General features: G+C 43.5%; 1 protein-coding gene across 1 annotated transcript; it reads left to right on the top strand.

The window, feature by feature from the left end:
* Nucleotides 1-2,667: 2,667 nt before the first annotated feature.
* On the top strand, nucleotides 2,668-17,131 carry ttc9c (tetratricopeptide repeat domain 9C; the record flags this gene model as incomplete). The annotated part of the gene is made up of 3 exons (XM_084331345.1): nucleotides 2,668-2,790; nucleotides 13,044-13,350; nucleotides 16,935-17,131. The coding sequence occupies 3 exons, from the start codon at nucleotides 2,668-2,670 to the stop codon at nucleotides 17,129-17,131; spliced, it is 627 nt and encodes a 208-aa protein (XP_084187471.1).
* Nucleotides 17,132-17,341: the final 210 nt, after the last annotated feature.

The raw sequence follows: 17,341 nt of genomic DNA, 5'->3' as shown, positions 1-17,341 counted from the left end.
AAATCAAATCTCTCTCTCTCTCTCTCTCTCTCTCTCTCTCTCTCTCTCTCTCTCTCTCTCTCTCTCTCTCTCTCTCTCTCTCTCTCTCTCTCTCTCTCTATCTCTATCTCTATTTCAATTCACGTTTACATGGCCAAAGCCAGTGTTAAAACAATCAAACACTGGGTGCACAGTCTGTCTTCTCTTGGGAGCCAGGTCTGCCCATTATATGGCGGCCTTTCTCGATGGCTAGGCTGTGCTCGCTGAGTCTGTACCTATAGTCAAGGATCTCCTTAGTTTTGGATCAGTCACAGTGCTCAGGTATTCTCTGTTTAGTCATAGCCAAATAGCAAGTTTCAAGTTTCTTTAATAGTTGTCATACAGAAGTACAGAATACTTTCATACAAAATGCTTCTTACTGTTACGCTCCAGAGACTGTGCTAGACAAGATAGTATCAAATAACATAGTATAGCATGTAAATTAGAAGTAGAAAATGAGGTCACAGTGTTCAGTATAGACATATGTACAATGTTCGATGCATTCCAATTTGCTCTGAGTTTAGGTTGATTCTTTCCAATGTGTCAGATAGTTTTCTTTTCGTTTTCTTATCTTTTGCTTGAGTCCAGTGTGGTTTCTGTTTGTGTTTGTGAGCAGAGTCCCAGAACCATCTGGCTGAGTGGGCATCTCTCAAGGGTCTCTCTGTAGGTGTGACTATTCCTACCTCCCTCTCTCCCACCCCCCCTCTCTCTGATTCTCTCGTTAAGTCAGGTGCAGAATGCAGGTGTGCTGCTGTCAGCGGAGCAGCTGTTTGACGTCTTTGGGCCAATTACGTCAGTTTTTGACATTAATTATGTTTTGGTGTCTAATAAAGGTGCCAGAGATCTCAAAGCTCACATGGACACAGAAAAAAATAATAATAATAAAGCTGTGCGAGGCGAGAGTTTGACAGCAAAGTTGACCGAATTGATTGAAGTATGCAGCTATACAGGGCGGTTAGGTGGCCGAGCGGAGATTGCGCTCGTCACCAGCCCCGGAGCTGTGAGCTGGATTCGCCTGTTCGAATCCAGCTCACAGCTCCGGGGTTGTCACCAGCTTGGCTGGCCGTCTGCACTGATACAATTGGCTGTATCAGAGGGTGGGAGAAGCTGGCGGGGTGGGTCCGGGTCGTTGTAAACAGCGACTCCTACAGTTCGGTCGGGGCGCCTGCTAAGCGCGGATTGGACGTGAGGGGGATAGTGTGGTCCTCCCACACGCTACGCCCTCTCAATGAGAATCCGCGCTGCCAGGTGAAAAGAAGCGGTGATTGGCTGGACGTGTGTCGGAGGAAGCACGTGGTAGCCTCCACTCTCCCAGATGATCTGACTGTGGGGGGTAAGTGCGCAGAGATCAGGAAGGGACTGGGAATTGGCATACGACTAACATTGGGATGGGAGAAAATCTGAGGAAAATGGAGGGGGAAAAAGACAAAAAAAAAAAAAAAAAAAAAGTATGCAGCTATACAGCGAGAGAAAGAAAATAATTGAAAACTATTTTGATGCCTCAAAATTATGTTTTGGTTTGATTTATGATGACATAATGATACAACAAATCATTCTAAGGATTATGTCTGTAATAAATTCGTTTTGTACATTTGAGGAGGGCTTTATTTGAGAAAATTCTAATTGTAAATCCGGATTTGTTTTGGCAGTCTGAGAGTTGTATGTTGAGTTGTTTTTTGTGGAGGACATCTTCAGTTTTGCAGGATTTTTGGAGAAAGTATGGCACTTGAGACAAAACACACTATATCCTATATAATTGTATATGAATTCCTCTTGTTTCTTTGTTTACATACATTGCTTACAGCTTGTGTTATATTACGTTTTATTGTATTTTCTTTTTCTTGTGGCCATCTTGGTCTATATGTCATTTGTCAAGTAATTTGTCAAGTATACTATTATATACTTATTGTTTATGTGTCTTGTAAGCCCATACAAACAAGGGACTAAACACGTTTCGCAATTATGCCACATCAATGTGGAACGCCCTACCCACAGCTGTAAAGGAATGTGAATCACTACCCACTTTCAAAACCACTCTCAAAGAACACCTACGGGAGACTGCAATTCGAAACTGGCCCCTACAAATGTCCTAACCCAGTTGTACAGTAAAGACCAAGTATGGCTTTGTCAGTATTCCAATGTACAGTGTACAGTGTCCCCAGTCCCCACCCACCTCCAATGTACAGCCCCACCCACCCAACCCCACCCCACCTATACCCAACCGCCTCCAATGTACAGTTTCTACGTCAAATGTATATACACTCTTTTTCTGGACACTTTGTGTATCACAAACAGTACTGTATTTGCAAATCTGGTATGTCATAAATATATAGATGTAGCAGTACTGTCTATCTGTATGTCGTGTGTGTCATATGATGAATTGAAAATGGGGGACCCTGATGTAAACAAGACGAAAGTCTTTCTCTGGTCTGCATCCCCTTAACAATTGTATGTATTGAGCTGTACTGTACTGTACTGTACCCATTCTGCAATCTGTTAATACACTTTTCAATCAATCAATCAAACAGTAGGTGGCGGTATGCGCCTTTTGTGGTCGCGATCTGCCATTAAACCCATTGAAGAACAAGAAGAAGAGCCAGCGAGGACAGCTGCCACCAGGTGGCGGTAGGTAGGCAGCCCACACGTCATATGACCACAGAGGAAGAGGAAGCAAACACGGAAGTGCTGTTTGTCTTGAAGAAAATGGAGCAAAAGGAGAAAGATTCGGGCGGTCCGATGGTTTCTATGGGTTCTTATGGAGTTGTTCTTCGGGTATGTTATGGTCACACAATTTCCTAAACGTCTATTAGAGAAGATTAGATTAGATTCAAAGTTATTGTCATCATGCAGCACAAGCACAAGTACAACGAAAATAAGTTTGACATCCAACCAGAGTGCAAATGTGACAGTAAAGTGCAATGAATGTACAGGTGATTCAACTGGGTATAAAATATATAAATCAGTACTACTACTGAGTAATACTAGTGCTAATCAGATGTATGTACAGAGTAATATGTACAGTGATACAGGTATGAAGACACTATGGTAGTAAGTGATTGATTTATTGATTGAAAACTTTATTAACAGATTGCAGAATGGGTACACGTGGGGCGGCGTGGCTCAGGGGTAGAGCGGGTTTGATTGATTGATTGATTGAAAACTTTATTAACAGATTGCAGAATGGGTACAATACAGTACAGCTCAATACACACAATTGTTAAGGGGATGCAGACCAGAGAAAGACTTTCGTCTTGTTTACATCAGGGTCCCCCATTTTCAATTCATCAGGACATATATGACATACATGACATACAGTCTACAGATAGTCAGTACTGCTACATCTATACATTTATGACATACCAGATTTGCAAATACAGTACTGTTTGTGATACAGAAGGAGTCAAGAAAAGGGAGTATATACATTTGACGTAGAAACTGTACATTGGAGGAGGTTGGGTGGGGGGGGTTGGGTACATTGGGATATTGACAACCATACTGGGTAATTTACATTGGAGGTGGTTGGGGGGGGGGGGGACACTGTATAAACAAGTAAAACTGTACATTGAGGGGGGGGGGGGGGAGGAGACACTGTACAAACAAACAAAATTGTACATTGAACTATTGACAACCATACTAGGTAAATGACTGTACATTGGAGGGGGTTGGGTTGAATTGCAGTCGTCCAATAATCGAAGGATTGGTGGTTCGAATCCCGCTCAAGCCCATGTCCATCCCACTGCCGTTGTGTCCTTGGGCAAGACACTTAACCTACTTGCCTCGTATGAATGTGTATGCATGTGAATGAATGTTGGTGGTGGTCGGAGGGGCCGTAGGCGATGATTATTCGCCACGCTTCCGTGAGTCTGCCTCAGGGCAGCTCTGGCTGCAATTGTAGCTTACCACCACCGGTATGACTGTGTATGAACGAATAATGGACTCTGTGAAGCGCTCTGAGTCAGAGAAGAGCGCTATATAAATCCAATCCATTATTATTATTATTATTATTACAGTACAGTACAGTACAGCTCAATACACACAATTGTTAAGGGGATGCAGACCAGAGAAAGACTTTCGTCTTGTTTACATCAGGGTCCCCCATTTTCAATTCATCATAACATACACGACATACAGATAGACAGTACTGCTACATCTATACATTTATGACATACCAGACATACCAGATTTGCAAAATACAGTACTGTTTGTGATACAAAAAGAGTCCAGAAAAGAGAGTATATGCATTTGAGTGGGTAGTCATTCACATTCCTTTACAGCTTTGGGTAGGGCGTTCCACATTGATGTGGCATAATTGCGAAACGTGTTTAGTCCCTTGTTTGAGCCGAATCTGGGTTTAACATGATTTGTGGAGCTCCCTCTGGTGTTGTGATCGTGGTATTCACTGACCTTTGGGAAGTATTTTGACATGTACATGGGTACCTTGGTCGCGTAGTGTATCTTGTAGACCAGGCCCATTGCAAGTTGCTGTCGTCTACTCTAAGCCATCCTAGGTTGTCAAAGTGGGCAGGGGTGAGGTGGGTTCTAGGAGTAAGGTCAAGCAGTAGTCTGACTAGTTTGTTTTGAGATGTTTGTCATTTTGTTTTTAGCGCCTTTGAGGTGCTTTGGTACCATGAGGTGCAAGCATAGTCGTAGTACCCTTGAATGAGTGCTCCAGCCAGAGTCTTCAGTAGGGATGTCCCGATCCGATCACGTGATCGGAATCGGCGTCGATCACGTGCTTTTCAGAGTATCGGGGATCGGGAAAAAATAATAATAAAAATCGGCAGTCAAAAAAAGAAAATTTTTATTCAACAAACATGACCATGTCCACGTCTTAAACTCATACGGAGGCCTTAGTTTTGGTTTTAAATTACATATAATATATCATCATTAATGTATTTATTGTCACACAGAGCAGAATAATTATCCACAACAAACACATTCCCCTTTAATTTTCACCGTTGCAACAAACATTCCCTTTAATTTAGACGCTACACGCGAGTCGCGACCACATCACAACAACAACACGTCGCTCCTGAAACACGGTTAATATCAGGGAACAAACTTAACTTTTTGACTTACCAGCCATTTGGCTGGTAGATTTTAAAAACTACCAGCCAGGCAGATTTTTTACCAGCCAAAAATTAAAAATAGCTTTTTAGTATATCGCCATGTGTTATTATTACTATATAATACTCTCATATGCTATTTTCAATTAATATCATAAACAACATAAGGAATATTAGCATAATTTTGAGTGGACTGAAGGAATGAGTCAGCGTTAATAGTTTTAAATGCAAATAATGTATTGAAACATAGAAGTGGGGTCGGGGACACACACACTGTTTCAACTCACCACCCCCGCATCATATTGTAGTCTAGTCTGTCTTCAAACTTCCACTCCTCTCGAAACCTTTTTATATTTGAATATCAACATTGTTTGTGCATCCTCAGTAATCCTGAGTTTACTACAATATACTCCTCTCCTGAGTCCTGACTAGTGACTTCATCGTCTTTCCAAACGCACGCACACACAGTGCCCCCCCCCCCCCCCCCATTTCCCTTTCCCCAGTCCACACTGTCTGCTGTTCTCTGTGGCTCTGCCGCTGATCAGGATTAGCTTGTTAGCTTACACTAACATAACGTTCATTTCGGGCGATGTGGGCATAAAGGAATGGCGACGATGCATTTGACCCCTTGTGAGAAGAAGAAAAAACCACAGACTTATTTCGGCTCGCAAAATAGGCGCACTGCTGTGTAGCTCTGCTCTCAGGGAACAAACTTAACTTTTTGACTTACCAGCCATTTGGCTGGTAGATTTTAAAAACTACCAGCCAGGCAGATTTTTTACCAGCCATTGGCGGTTGGCTGGTACTTATTTTGTTCCCTGGTTAATATCCACTGACTTGAGCAGCTAGACTTAATGTCAGAGGTTTGGAACTAAGCATTTAAAAATAGAAAGTCAAGCCAGTTGCAATGTTTGCAAGGAGGAGATTCCGCGTGGAGGAAAAACTCATGAAGCAGCAGGCTGGAGGCGAAGTTTTCAGATTAACTTTTCAACTGGAGGATAACGTTACGTGACGTATCGTCGGCGTTTCAGACCAGAATGGACCATTACGTAAGTCGAACACTGAATGTATACTAATGTGCAAACATATATTGAAACTTTTAACATTTCTCATATGAAGCAGAAGCACATTTCTCAGGGTGAATGTAATAACAAAAGCCTCCGCTCTCGCGCCCTATTATAGGCAACAGATGGGCTTGTTTCACTCTGCCAGTTTCTGACAAAAATGCGTCAAAATTGATTACTAATGTGAAAGATCGGATCGGAAACGATCGGATCGATAGATATTTAAAATCATATGATCGGGATCGGATCGGAAGCAAAAAAAGGCGATCGGGACATCCCTAGTCTTCAGGGTATTCTTGTTTACCAGAGAGGAGATCCGGTACAAGAATCGAGTTTGTTGGTTGACTTTTTTTTATTACATTGGATGCCATTTTGTCACAGGAAAGATTTGCCTCTAGGATTGAACCCAGGTAGGTTATATCTTCTTTCCTTGTGACAATATTGTCACCCACTGTAACTGAGAAGCCGTCGGTCTTGCTGAGTTTGTTATTTGAACCGAAGAGAATGGACTCTGTTTTGCCCATGTGTAGTGATAGTTTGTTATCGGCGAGCCTATGCAGATTTTGCCTAGTTCCGAGCTGAGGGTTTTTTCAACCTGTAACTTGTTCTTGTCAGAGACCAGCAGGGCTGAGTCGTCCGCAAACAGGAACAAGTTGCAGTCACAAGCTGACGACATGTAATTTGCATATATTAGGAACAGTAGCGGACCTAGTATCCTTCCTTGTGGAACACCACAGCTCACTGTTTCACCTAACACTATTGCTCCGTGATCATAGCCATTCATCTCTAAAGCTAACCACTATTTGTAAAAGCCACAACCACATTATCATATTTGTAATAATGTAAATCATTGTGTCGTTGTACATATTGTGTGTATATAGTAGCGGTCCTGATAGGGTACCGTTTACCTCCACCATCTGTTCTCTCCCCTCCAGGTAGGATTGCAGGCAGCTCACTGATAGACTATCAAAACCAATTGCTTTTAGCTTGTCAATCAGAATGGTGTGATTGACAGTGTCGAAGGCCTTTTGTAGGTCCAGCATGACCATGCCGCAGTATTTCCCCTCGTCCACCTCTTGTTTGATGTGGTCGTTCAAATAGAGAAGGCATGTGTCAGTGGAGTGGGATGTTCTGAAGCCAGATTGGAATTCGTAGATTAGATTATTTTCCGCAAGGTACTTTTTGACCTGTTCGTATACTATTTTTTCCATGACTTTCGAGATGGAGGTAAGAATAGAAACAGGGCGGGAGTTGCCTGGGTCTAATTTGCTGCCCTTTTTGTGCAGGGGTGTTACTCTCGCAATTTTTATGTCCTTGGGGGCGTGTCCCTGTTTTATGGAGAGGTTTATTATGTGTGTGATGACTGGGGTGATGGCGGCTGCTGATTCTCTGAGGAATTTGGAGGGGATGTTGTCATGGCCAGTGGCCTTGTTAGGTTGGAGGGCGCTCAGTTTTTTGAGTACCTCATCTGTTGTTACCATTTCCAGCTTGAAGTCGTCTTTGTGGACCCCTAGGTTCTTGTAGTATGCTACTATGTGTTCTACCCCATACTGCCCTGAGTGGGAGGGTAGTTTGTTTACCAGTGTTGTGGCTATGTTTGTGAAGAAAGTGTTTTAAGTAATTGGCTACATCCAGCTTGTCTGTGATGAGCGTGTTGTCCGTCTTTATGTTTATGTTTGAGAATCTGGTTTTAAGTTTTTTACTGCAGCCTAGTTGATTATTGAGTAATTTCCAAAGTTCACATGGTTTGTTTTTGTTTTCCTCTGTTTTTTTGCAGTTTTGATCATGGAGTTTACGTCATTTCTTAGTCTGTTTCTTTCCAGTTTGAGTTCAGTCACGTGGGCTTGGAGTTCACTGCTCGTGCTTTTGGTAAGCTTTGACTGACTTTTACGAAACTCAGAGCATTTTTTGTCTCTGGTTTTCATAGCGGTCAGTATTTCAGTGTGCATCCACGGCTCAGCGTAGGGCTGGGCGATATGGAAAAAAATCATATCGCGATATGATAATTTTATTTTATTTCTCGATATCGATAATTATCGAATTGTTATAAGTATAAAAAAAAAAAAAAAAAAAAAAAAAAACATTTTATATAGTATGTTTATTTTGCAGCAATTCTTTGTCATTGCCGCCATCTTTAGTGTTACATCCCCTCACACCAGTTCTCAGGCTGCAGCTGGTTTAAAAGCGAAAGTAAACCGGCTTCTCTGCTGGCTGTGGCTCCAGAGGAGTTGAACAGTTCTGGCTCTGCTGGTTTATTTTCGATCTTTTGGCGCTTTTTTGGTGGACAAACCACCGCACATGTGCACTGTGACTCGTGACTGGAGTCTAGCTCTGCTAGCACACATAGCCTACTGTGTACAGACGGTTTCAAAATGTATTTTAAATTAGAAAGCAAACAAAATAAATGGACAAGAGAAAAAGAAATCTGAATTTGGTCAGTATTGTCATTTGGACAAGCAAAGCCATTACTTTAAGTTGCAGGCAAGAAAGACAAGTCTGTCCACTGTCTCTGGTTTTAAAACTGCCCTGTTGCAGGTAAAAAAATAAAAAAAAACGATTTTTCGATTTTTATTTTATTTCGATATTCGATATCGATTATTAAAATATATCGCAATATTTATCGTTATCGTTATATCGCCCAGCCCTAGCTCAGCGTGATTTTTTTACCCTGGTGGTTCTTAGGGGGGCCATGTTGTTTAGTATTGTTGAACATTTGGTTTTGAAGCCAAGCCAAGTTTCTTCAACCAGTGTACCATTGAGCTCATCTGACCAGTCCAGACTCTCCAGTTCAAGGTTAAAGACCTCGCTAGAGTAGGTTTTGAGGTCTCTAGATGTTAACCGTCTGTAGTGTGGTAGTGAAAGGGTTAACCGTCTGTCTGTAGTGTGGTAGTGAAAGGGTTTTACCGTCTGTAGTGTGGTAGTGAAAGGGTTAACCTTCTGTAGTGTGGTAGGGAAAGGGTTAACCGTCTGTAGTCTATGTACAGTGATACAGGTATAAAGACACTGTGGTAGTACTAAGGTCATACTGGCCAGCAGTGTAACTAGTAAGAGAGGTAAGGGATATATATAGAATCTACAGATATGTAAAAAGGATTATATGCAGGTATGTACAGACAGATGTGGATATATATAGGCCTATATAAGGCAAACAAATATATATATATAAAAATATATAGCTGCTGTGTAGGCCGAAACACACATTTTAAAGAGATAGCTTTCCAGTCTAAAAAGTATATTTAGTCGGCAGAGATACATGAGGCATATTTTTGGGGAAGCGTTGGACAAGTGACGTGTCTCAACACGTCTGTACTGACTGTATGGACCTTTTGATGTCCACATATATGTAGGCTATATATATATATATATTAGTGCTGTCAATAGATTAAAAAAAAGTAACTAATTAATCTCACAATTTCCTGTAATTAACCTAGATTAAAAATAGCATTTTTCTACTTAAGACCGAAGCTTGTAACAGATATTTACTTAGAGTAAAATCATGGAATTAATGTAAAATCAACACAAAGAAAGTATATTTAGATTCAAAGACTATTTTAATAGCTTTCTTTGAATACAGTTTCTCTCCTGTGATACCAAAAAAGTTGTCCATGTCCAGTGTATCCATCACCACCTGCCAAAGTCAAGTTCAAGTTTGCTTTTATTTAATAATAATGCATTTTATTTAAAGGCGCCTTTCTGAGCACCCAAGGTCGCCGTACAGGGTTAAAAACAAATACAATTACACAAAGTAAAAACACACTATTGCAGAGTTACATAGGGGAGCAGTTATAATAAAATGAAGGTGAGTATGCCAGAATGAACAGATGTGTTTTGAGACGGGAAACAAAGGTGGGGAGGTTGTCTGTTGAACATTGGACGGATGTCTTGTGGGGGAATTCCAGAGGCGGGCGGGTCGGGGGGGGGGGGGCTCTGGATCACATGGTAGTCAGACAGGAAGGGGGAGTGATATGTTCTAAGGTAGAGGAGGATCTGAGTGACCGAGAGGGAGTGTAGGACTGGAGAAGTTCTGTGAGATAAGGAGGGGCTATAGGTTATGGAGGGCCTTGAAGGTGAGTAGTAATACTTTGTAGTCAGTGTGTGACTTAACAGGCAGCCATATATATCTTTTATCCTTGATTTGATTGTCTCTTTGTTTGGCAAGCCTTCAAACAAAACATCCGAGCTACAGAGAAAAGCCTCCTTGATATACTCGCCATCAGTGAATGGCTTTCCACATTTCGCAATGCAATGAGCAATGCGATAGCTTGGACAATTTAACGGGTGGGTCAGGTTTTTAGCAGTCGTGAAAACACTTTGAGGGCGCTGGCTTGCTTTCCATACCTGGCCACGGCTAGGGATAGGTACCTTTCACATTTGAACCGATACCGGTACCGGTACCTGTGAATCGATACCGGTACCCAACGGTACCTTTTTTCGGTACTTTAGTCTCAAGAAATTTAATTTACCTACCTCAGTCGTAAAAAAAAATCCAAACTTCAAATAACTACAATTTCGACAGTTTTCGGCTTGTCATTGCTCCGACTGCTTTGTTGTTGAATCAAGTCAAATCATAGGTAAGCATATATTGTGCGTGTGAACGTTGACATGAAAAGAAAAAAGTTAAAAAAAATAAAATAAAAAAAAGTAAATTTTTTTTTTTTTTTGGTTTCTCACTTGATTCGATACTCGGTAGTACCGACGTGTTTCGGTTCGGTGCCTCAAAAGTACCGAATTCGGTACCCATCCCTAACCACGGCACGTTTAATCGATTCTGCCTTTATATCCGCCTGATCTTTGAAACTTTTTTGATGCTTCGTCTCCAAATGGCGTTTCACACCCGACGTTCTGCAAACTACATTTTCTAAACATAAAGTACACACAGTGCTGCGGCGCTGCTGAATGCATATAAGGGGAAACACTGGATGTGGTTAGTGGAGGGAGTTCTAGTGATAAAGCGGGCGGCTGAGTTCTGGACCAGTTGGAGTTTATAGAGGTACTTGTGTGGGACACCAATGAGGAGGGAGTTACAGTGATCCAGGCGGGCTGTGAGCAGGGCGTGAACAAGAGGAGCTGGCGGTGCTGGTGGGTGTCAGTGAGGGGCGGAGACGATGGATGCTGGTGAGGGGAAGTAAGCGGACCGTGTGGTGATGGTGAGGGTAGGTGGAAGTAAGCGGACCGTGTGGTGTAAGCGGACCGTGTGGTGTAAGCGGACCGTGTGGTGTAAGCGGACCGTGTGGTGTAAGCGGACCGTGTGGTGTAAGCGGACCGTGTGGTGTAAGCGGACCGTGTGGTGTAAGCGGACCGTGTGGTGTAAGCGGACCGTGTGGTGTAAGCGGACCGTGTGATGTAAGCGGACCGTGTGGTGTAAGCGGACCGTGTGGTGTAAGCGGACCGTGTGGTGTAAGCGGACTGTGTGGTGTAAGCGGACCGTGTGGTGTAAGCGGACCGTGTGATGTAAGCGGACCGTGTGGTGTAAGCGGACCGTGTGGTGTAAGCGGACCGTGTGATGTTATTCATGTGGGATTTGAACGACAGTGTGCTATCGAGGATCGAGTGCTATTTGTCACGTTTAAAGTACATGTACATTATTACAGTGAAGTGATTGGTTCTGTATGAGCCCCAGAGAATGTGCTTCATACAGTAAAACAAAGTAAGTAAAAGAAGAAAGAGGAAGAGTTAATAACAATCTGTAGAGTCAAAGTCCCGCCTCCAGGAAGAGTTAATAACAACCTGTAGAGTCAAAGTCCCGCCTCCAAGAGTTAATAACAATCTGTATAGTCAAAGTCCCGCCTCCAGGAAGAGTTAATAACAATCTGTATAGTCAAAGTCCCGCCTCCAGGAAGAGTTAATAACAATCTGTATAGTCAAAGTCCCGCCTCCAGGAAGAGTTAATAACAATCTGTATAGTCAAAGTCCCGCCTCCAGGAAGAGTTAATAACAATCTGTAGAGTCAAAGTCCCGCCTCCAGGAAGAGTTAATAACAACCTGTATAGTCAAAGTCCTGCCTCCAGGAAGAGTTAATAACAATCTGTATAGTCAAAGTCCCGCCTCCAGGAAGAGTTAATAACAATCTGTATAGTCTAAGTCCCGCCTCCAGGAAGAGTTAATAACAATCTGTAGAGTCAAAGTCCCGCCTCCAGGAAGAGTTAATAACAACCTGTATCGTCAAAGTCCCGCCTCCAGGAAGAGTTAATAACAATCTGTTTAGTCAAAGTCCCGCCTCCAAGAGTTAATAACAATCTGTAGAGTCAAAGTCCCGCCTCCAAGAAGAGTTAATAACAATCTGTTTAGTCAAAGTCCCGCCTCCAAGAAGAGTTAATAACAATCTGTTTAGTCAAAGTCCCGCCTCCAGGAAGAGTTAATAACAATCTGTAGAGTCAAAGTCCCGCCTCCAAGAGTTAATAACAATCTGTATAGTCAAAGTCCCGCCTCCAAGAGTTAATAACAATCTGTAGAGTCAAAGTCCCGCCTCCAGGAAGAGTTAATAACAATCTGTACAGTCAAAGTCCCGCCTCCAGGAAGAGTTAATAACAACCTGTAGAGTCTAAGTCCCGCCTCCAAGAAGAGTTAATAACAACCTGTATAGTCAAAGTCCCGCCTCCAGGAAGAGTTAATAACAATCTGTACAGTCAAAGTCCCGCCTCCAAGAGTTAATAACAATCTGTACAGTCTAAGTCCCGCCTCCAGGAAGAGTTAATAACAACCTGTACAGTCTAAGTCCCGCCTCCAGGAAGAGTTAATAACAACCTGTACAGTCTAAGTCCCGCCTCCAAGAGTTAATAACAACCTGTACCATCTAAGTCCCGCCTCCAGGAAGAGTTAATAACAACCTGTAGAGTCTAAGTCCCGCCTCCAGGAAGAGGGCCTCTGTAACGTCCTCCTCCTCGTCCCTCCACAGGCGACTGATCCCCAGTCGAAGGCGGCGGCGGAGAAGTATCGAGTCCAAAACAAGATCGCCCAGGTGGACACCCAGCTGCGGGTGGCCTCGCGGTTCAAGACGGAGGGCAACGCCTTCTACAAGGAGAAGAAGCTGAGGCCGGCCATCGGGCGCTACCACCGCGGCCTGCTGGTGCTGCGCGCCCTGGACCCCGAGGTGCTGAAGAGGGTGGAGGGCATCGAGCGCGAGACCAACCCGGTGCCGCTCACCACGGGCCAGGTGGAGCTGATGAGGAGCACACAGGCGGACTGCTACAACAACCTGGCCGGTAGCTGCAGTTACTACTGTACACGTTACTGTACACGTTACTGTACACATTACTGTACACATCAGGGGTGTAGCTGTAGTTACTGTACACGTTACTGTACACACTACTGTACACATTACTGTACACATTACTGTACACATCAGGGGTGTAGCTTTAGTTACTGTACACATTACTGTACACATTACTGTACACGTTACTGTACACGTTACTGTACACGTTACTGTACACGTTACTGTACACATTACTGTACACGTTACTGTACACGTTACGTTACTGTACACATTACTGTACACATTACTGTACACATCAGGGGTGTAGCTTTAGTTACTGTACACATTACTGTACACATTACTGTACACACTACTGTACACATCAGGGGTGTAGCTTTAGTTACTGTACACATTACTGTACACGTTACTGTACACGTTACTGTACACATTACTGTACACATTACTGTACACATTACTGTACACATCAGGGGTGTAGCTGTAGTTACTGTACACATTACTGTACACATTACTGTACACATTACTGTACACGTTACTGTACACGTTACTGTACACGTTACTGTACACGTTACTGTACACATTACTGTACACGTTACTGTACACATTACTGTACACATTACTGTACACGTTACTGTACACGTTACGTTACTGTACACATTACTGTACACGTTACTGTACACATCAGGGGTGTAGCTGTAGTTACTGTACACATTACTGTACACATTACTGTACACGTTACTGTACACATTACTGTACACGTTACTGTACACATTACTGTACACGTTACTGTACACGTTACTGTACACATTACTGTACACATTACTGTACACGTTACTGTACACGTTATTGTACACATTACTGTACACATTACTGTACACGTTACTGTACACGTTACTGTACACGTTACTGTACACATTACTGTACACGTTACTGTACACGTTACTGTACACATTACTGTACACATTACTGTACACGTTACTGTACACATTACTGTACACATCAGGGGTGTAGCTGTAGTTACTGTACACATTACTGTACACATTACTGTACACATTACTGTACACATCAGGGGTGTAGCTGTAGTTACTGTACACATTACTGTACACGTTACTGTACACATTACTGTACACATTACTGTACACGTTACTGTACACGTTACTGTACACATTACTGTACACGTTACTGTACACGTTACTGTACACGTTACTGTACACGTTACTGTACACGTTACTGTACACGTTACTGTACACGTTACTGTACACATTACTGTACACATTACTGTACACGTTACTGTACACGTTACTGTACACGTTACTGTACACGTTACTGTACACGTTACTGTACACGTTACTGTACACGTTACTGTACACGTTACTGTACACGTTACTGTACACATTACTGTACACATCAGGGGTGTAGCTGTAGTTACTGTACACATTACTGTACACATTACTGTACACGTTACTGTACACGTTACTGTACACGTTACTGTACACATTACTGTACACGTTACGTTACTGTACACATTACTGTACACGTTACTGTACACATTACTGTACACGTTACTGTACACGTTACTGTACACATTACTGTACACGTTACTGTACACATCAGGGGTGTAGCTGTAGTTACTGTACACATTACTGTACACATTACTGTACACGTTACTGTACACATTACTGTACACGTGACTGTACACATTACTGTACACGTTACTGTACACATTACTGTACACATTACTGTACACATTACTGTACACATTACTGTACACATTACTGTACACATCAGGGGTGTAGCTGTAGTTACTGTACACATTACTGTACACATTACTGTACACATTACTGTACACATTACTGTACACGTTACTGTACACATTACTGTACACATTACTGTACACATCAGGGGTGTAGCTGTAGTTACTGTACACATTACTGTACACGTGACTGTACACATTACTGTACACATGACTGTACACATTACTGTACACATTACTGTACACGTTACTGTACACGTTACTGTACACGTTACTGTACACGTTACTGTACACGTTACTGTACACGTTACTGTACACGTTACTGTACACATTACTGTACACATTACTGTACTCATTACTGTACACATTACTGTACACATCAGGGGTGTAGCTGTAGTTACTGTACACATTACTGTACACATTACTGTACACATTACTGTACACGTTACTGTACACATTACTGTACACATCAGGGGTGTAGCGATGCATCGATTTGAATGTTAGTCGATTATAATCCAAATTAATCGGAGGGGGGGGGGGGAATATTATATTTTTTTTGTGTGTGTATTGTTTTTATTGACATAGTCCATTCATGCCGAGTGAATCAGTTCCCCCTGCAGCCACATTTGTGTATTACATTTTTGGGGGGAATTAACTGATTAACTGAAATGTATCAGAAATTAATCGAATCGAATCGTGGTCAAATGATTTCATGATGCATTGCATCGTTGCCTGAAGAATCGTAATCGAATCGAATCGTTGTGGGGTCGAATCGTTACACCCCCTAGTACACAACGCCCGGCGTTGTAGGATGAGGTGCGCGCCTTCAGAGCCTCACGGACGGATTTGTCTACCCAGGGCTTTTGGTTTGGGTAAACTCTAATTGTGGTAGTGGGGATTGTTTCTTCCACCAAAGTACAGACAAAGTCCAGCACTGTCTCCGTGTGAAGTCATCGATGTTATCTGTGTTATCTCGGAACACACCCCAGAACACACCCCAGAACACACCCCAGAACACACCCCAGAACACACCCCAGTCTGTACACATTCCAGTGCAGCCTGTAGCGTTTCCTCTGATCCCAGTCCATTTCTGCACCTGTCGCTCGAGACTACCGGCGCGCGTTTAAGACTTTGTTTATATTTTGGGAGGAGGAAGATAGCGTTATTATGATCAGATTTGCCGAAACCGCTGACAGAATGAGATTTGTAACCACATTTAAATTGCGAGTAACAATGGTCTAAAAAATATTACCGCCTCTGGTGTTACAAGTAGAAGTCTGGCAATACTCTTCTCAGATTGCTGCTATTGAAATCACCCACAACCACAATCTCTCTCGGTCTCTCTGTCTCTCTGTCTCGACCCCTCTCCCCCCCCCCCCTCTCTCTCTCTCTCTCCCTCTCTCCCCCCCCCCCTCTCTCTCTCTCCCCCCCCCTCTCTCTCTCTCTCTCCCTCTCTTCCCCCCCCCCTCTCTCTCTCTCTCCCTCTCTCTCCCCCCCTCTCTCTCTCTCCCTCTCTATCCCCCCTCTCTCTCTCTCTCTGTCTCTCTATCCCCCCCTATCTCTCTCTCTCTGTCTCTCTCCCTCTCTCCCCCCCCTCTCTCTCTCTCCCTCTCTATCCCCCCTCTCTCTCTCTCTCCCTCTCTATCCCCCCCTCTCTCTCTCTCTCTCTGTCTCTCTATCCCCCCCTATCTCTCTCTGTCTCTCTATCCCCCCCTATCTCTCTCTCTCTCTCCCTCTCTATCTCTCTCCCTCTCTCCCCCCCTCTCTCTCTCTATCCCCCCCCCCCTCTCTCTCTCTCCCCCTCTCTCCCCCCCCCCTCTCAGCGTGTCTGCTCCTGAGACCGGGCGTGGACTACCGCCGGGTGCAGGACTATAGTCAGCGGGTGCTGGCCGTGAGGCCCGCGGACGTGAAGGCCCTCTACAGGGCGGGTGTGGCATCGCTGGAGCTGGGGGACCCACAGGCAGCCAAGCAGTACCTCACAGAGGCCTGCAGGGGGCAGCCTAACGGTAACACACTCTAACACACTCAGATGAGATGAGATTCAAGGGTGCACATGTAACAGGAAAGTGCAACAGAAATATACAATGTACAGGTGATTCAACTGGGTATAAAATGAAAAATTGAGTACTACTGAGTGGGCGGCTACGTGGCGTAGTGGGCAAGGCGCTCGCCACGAAATCTGGAGACGCTGGGCTCGCCTGTTCGAGCCCAGCGCTCCACATTTGCTTTC

The sequence above is a fragment of the Notolepis coatsorum genome, assembly GCF_963971535.1.
Source record: "Notolepis coatsorum genome assembly, chromosome: 16".
Lineage (NCBI taxonomy): Eukaryota > Metazoa > Chordata > Actinopteri > Aulopiformes > Paralepididae > Notolepis > Notolepis coatsorum.
This window is presented reverse-complemented; position numbering and strand designations above follow the sequence as displayed.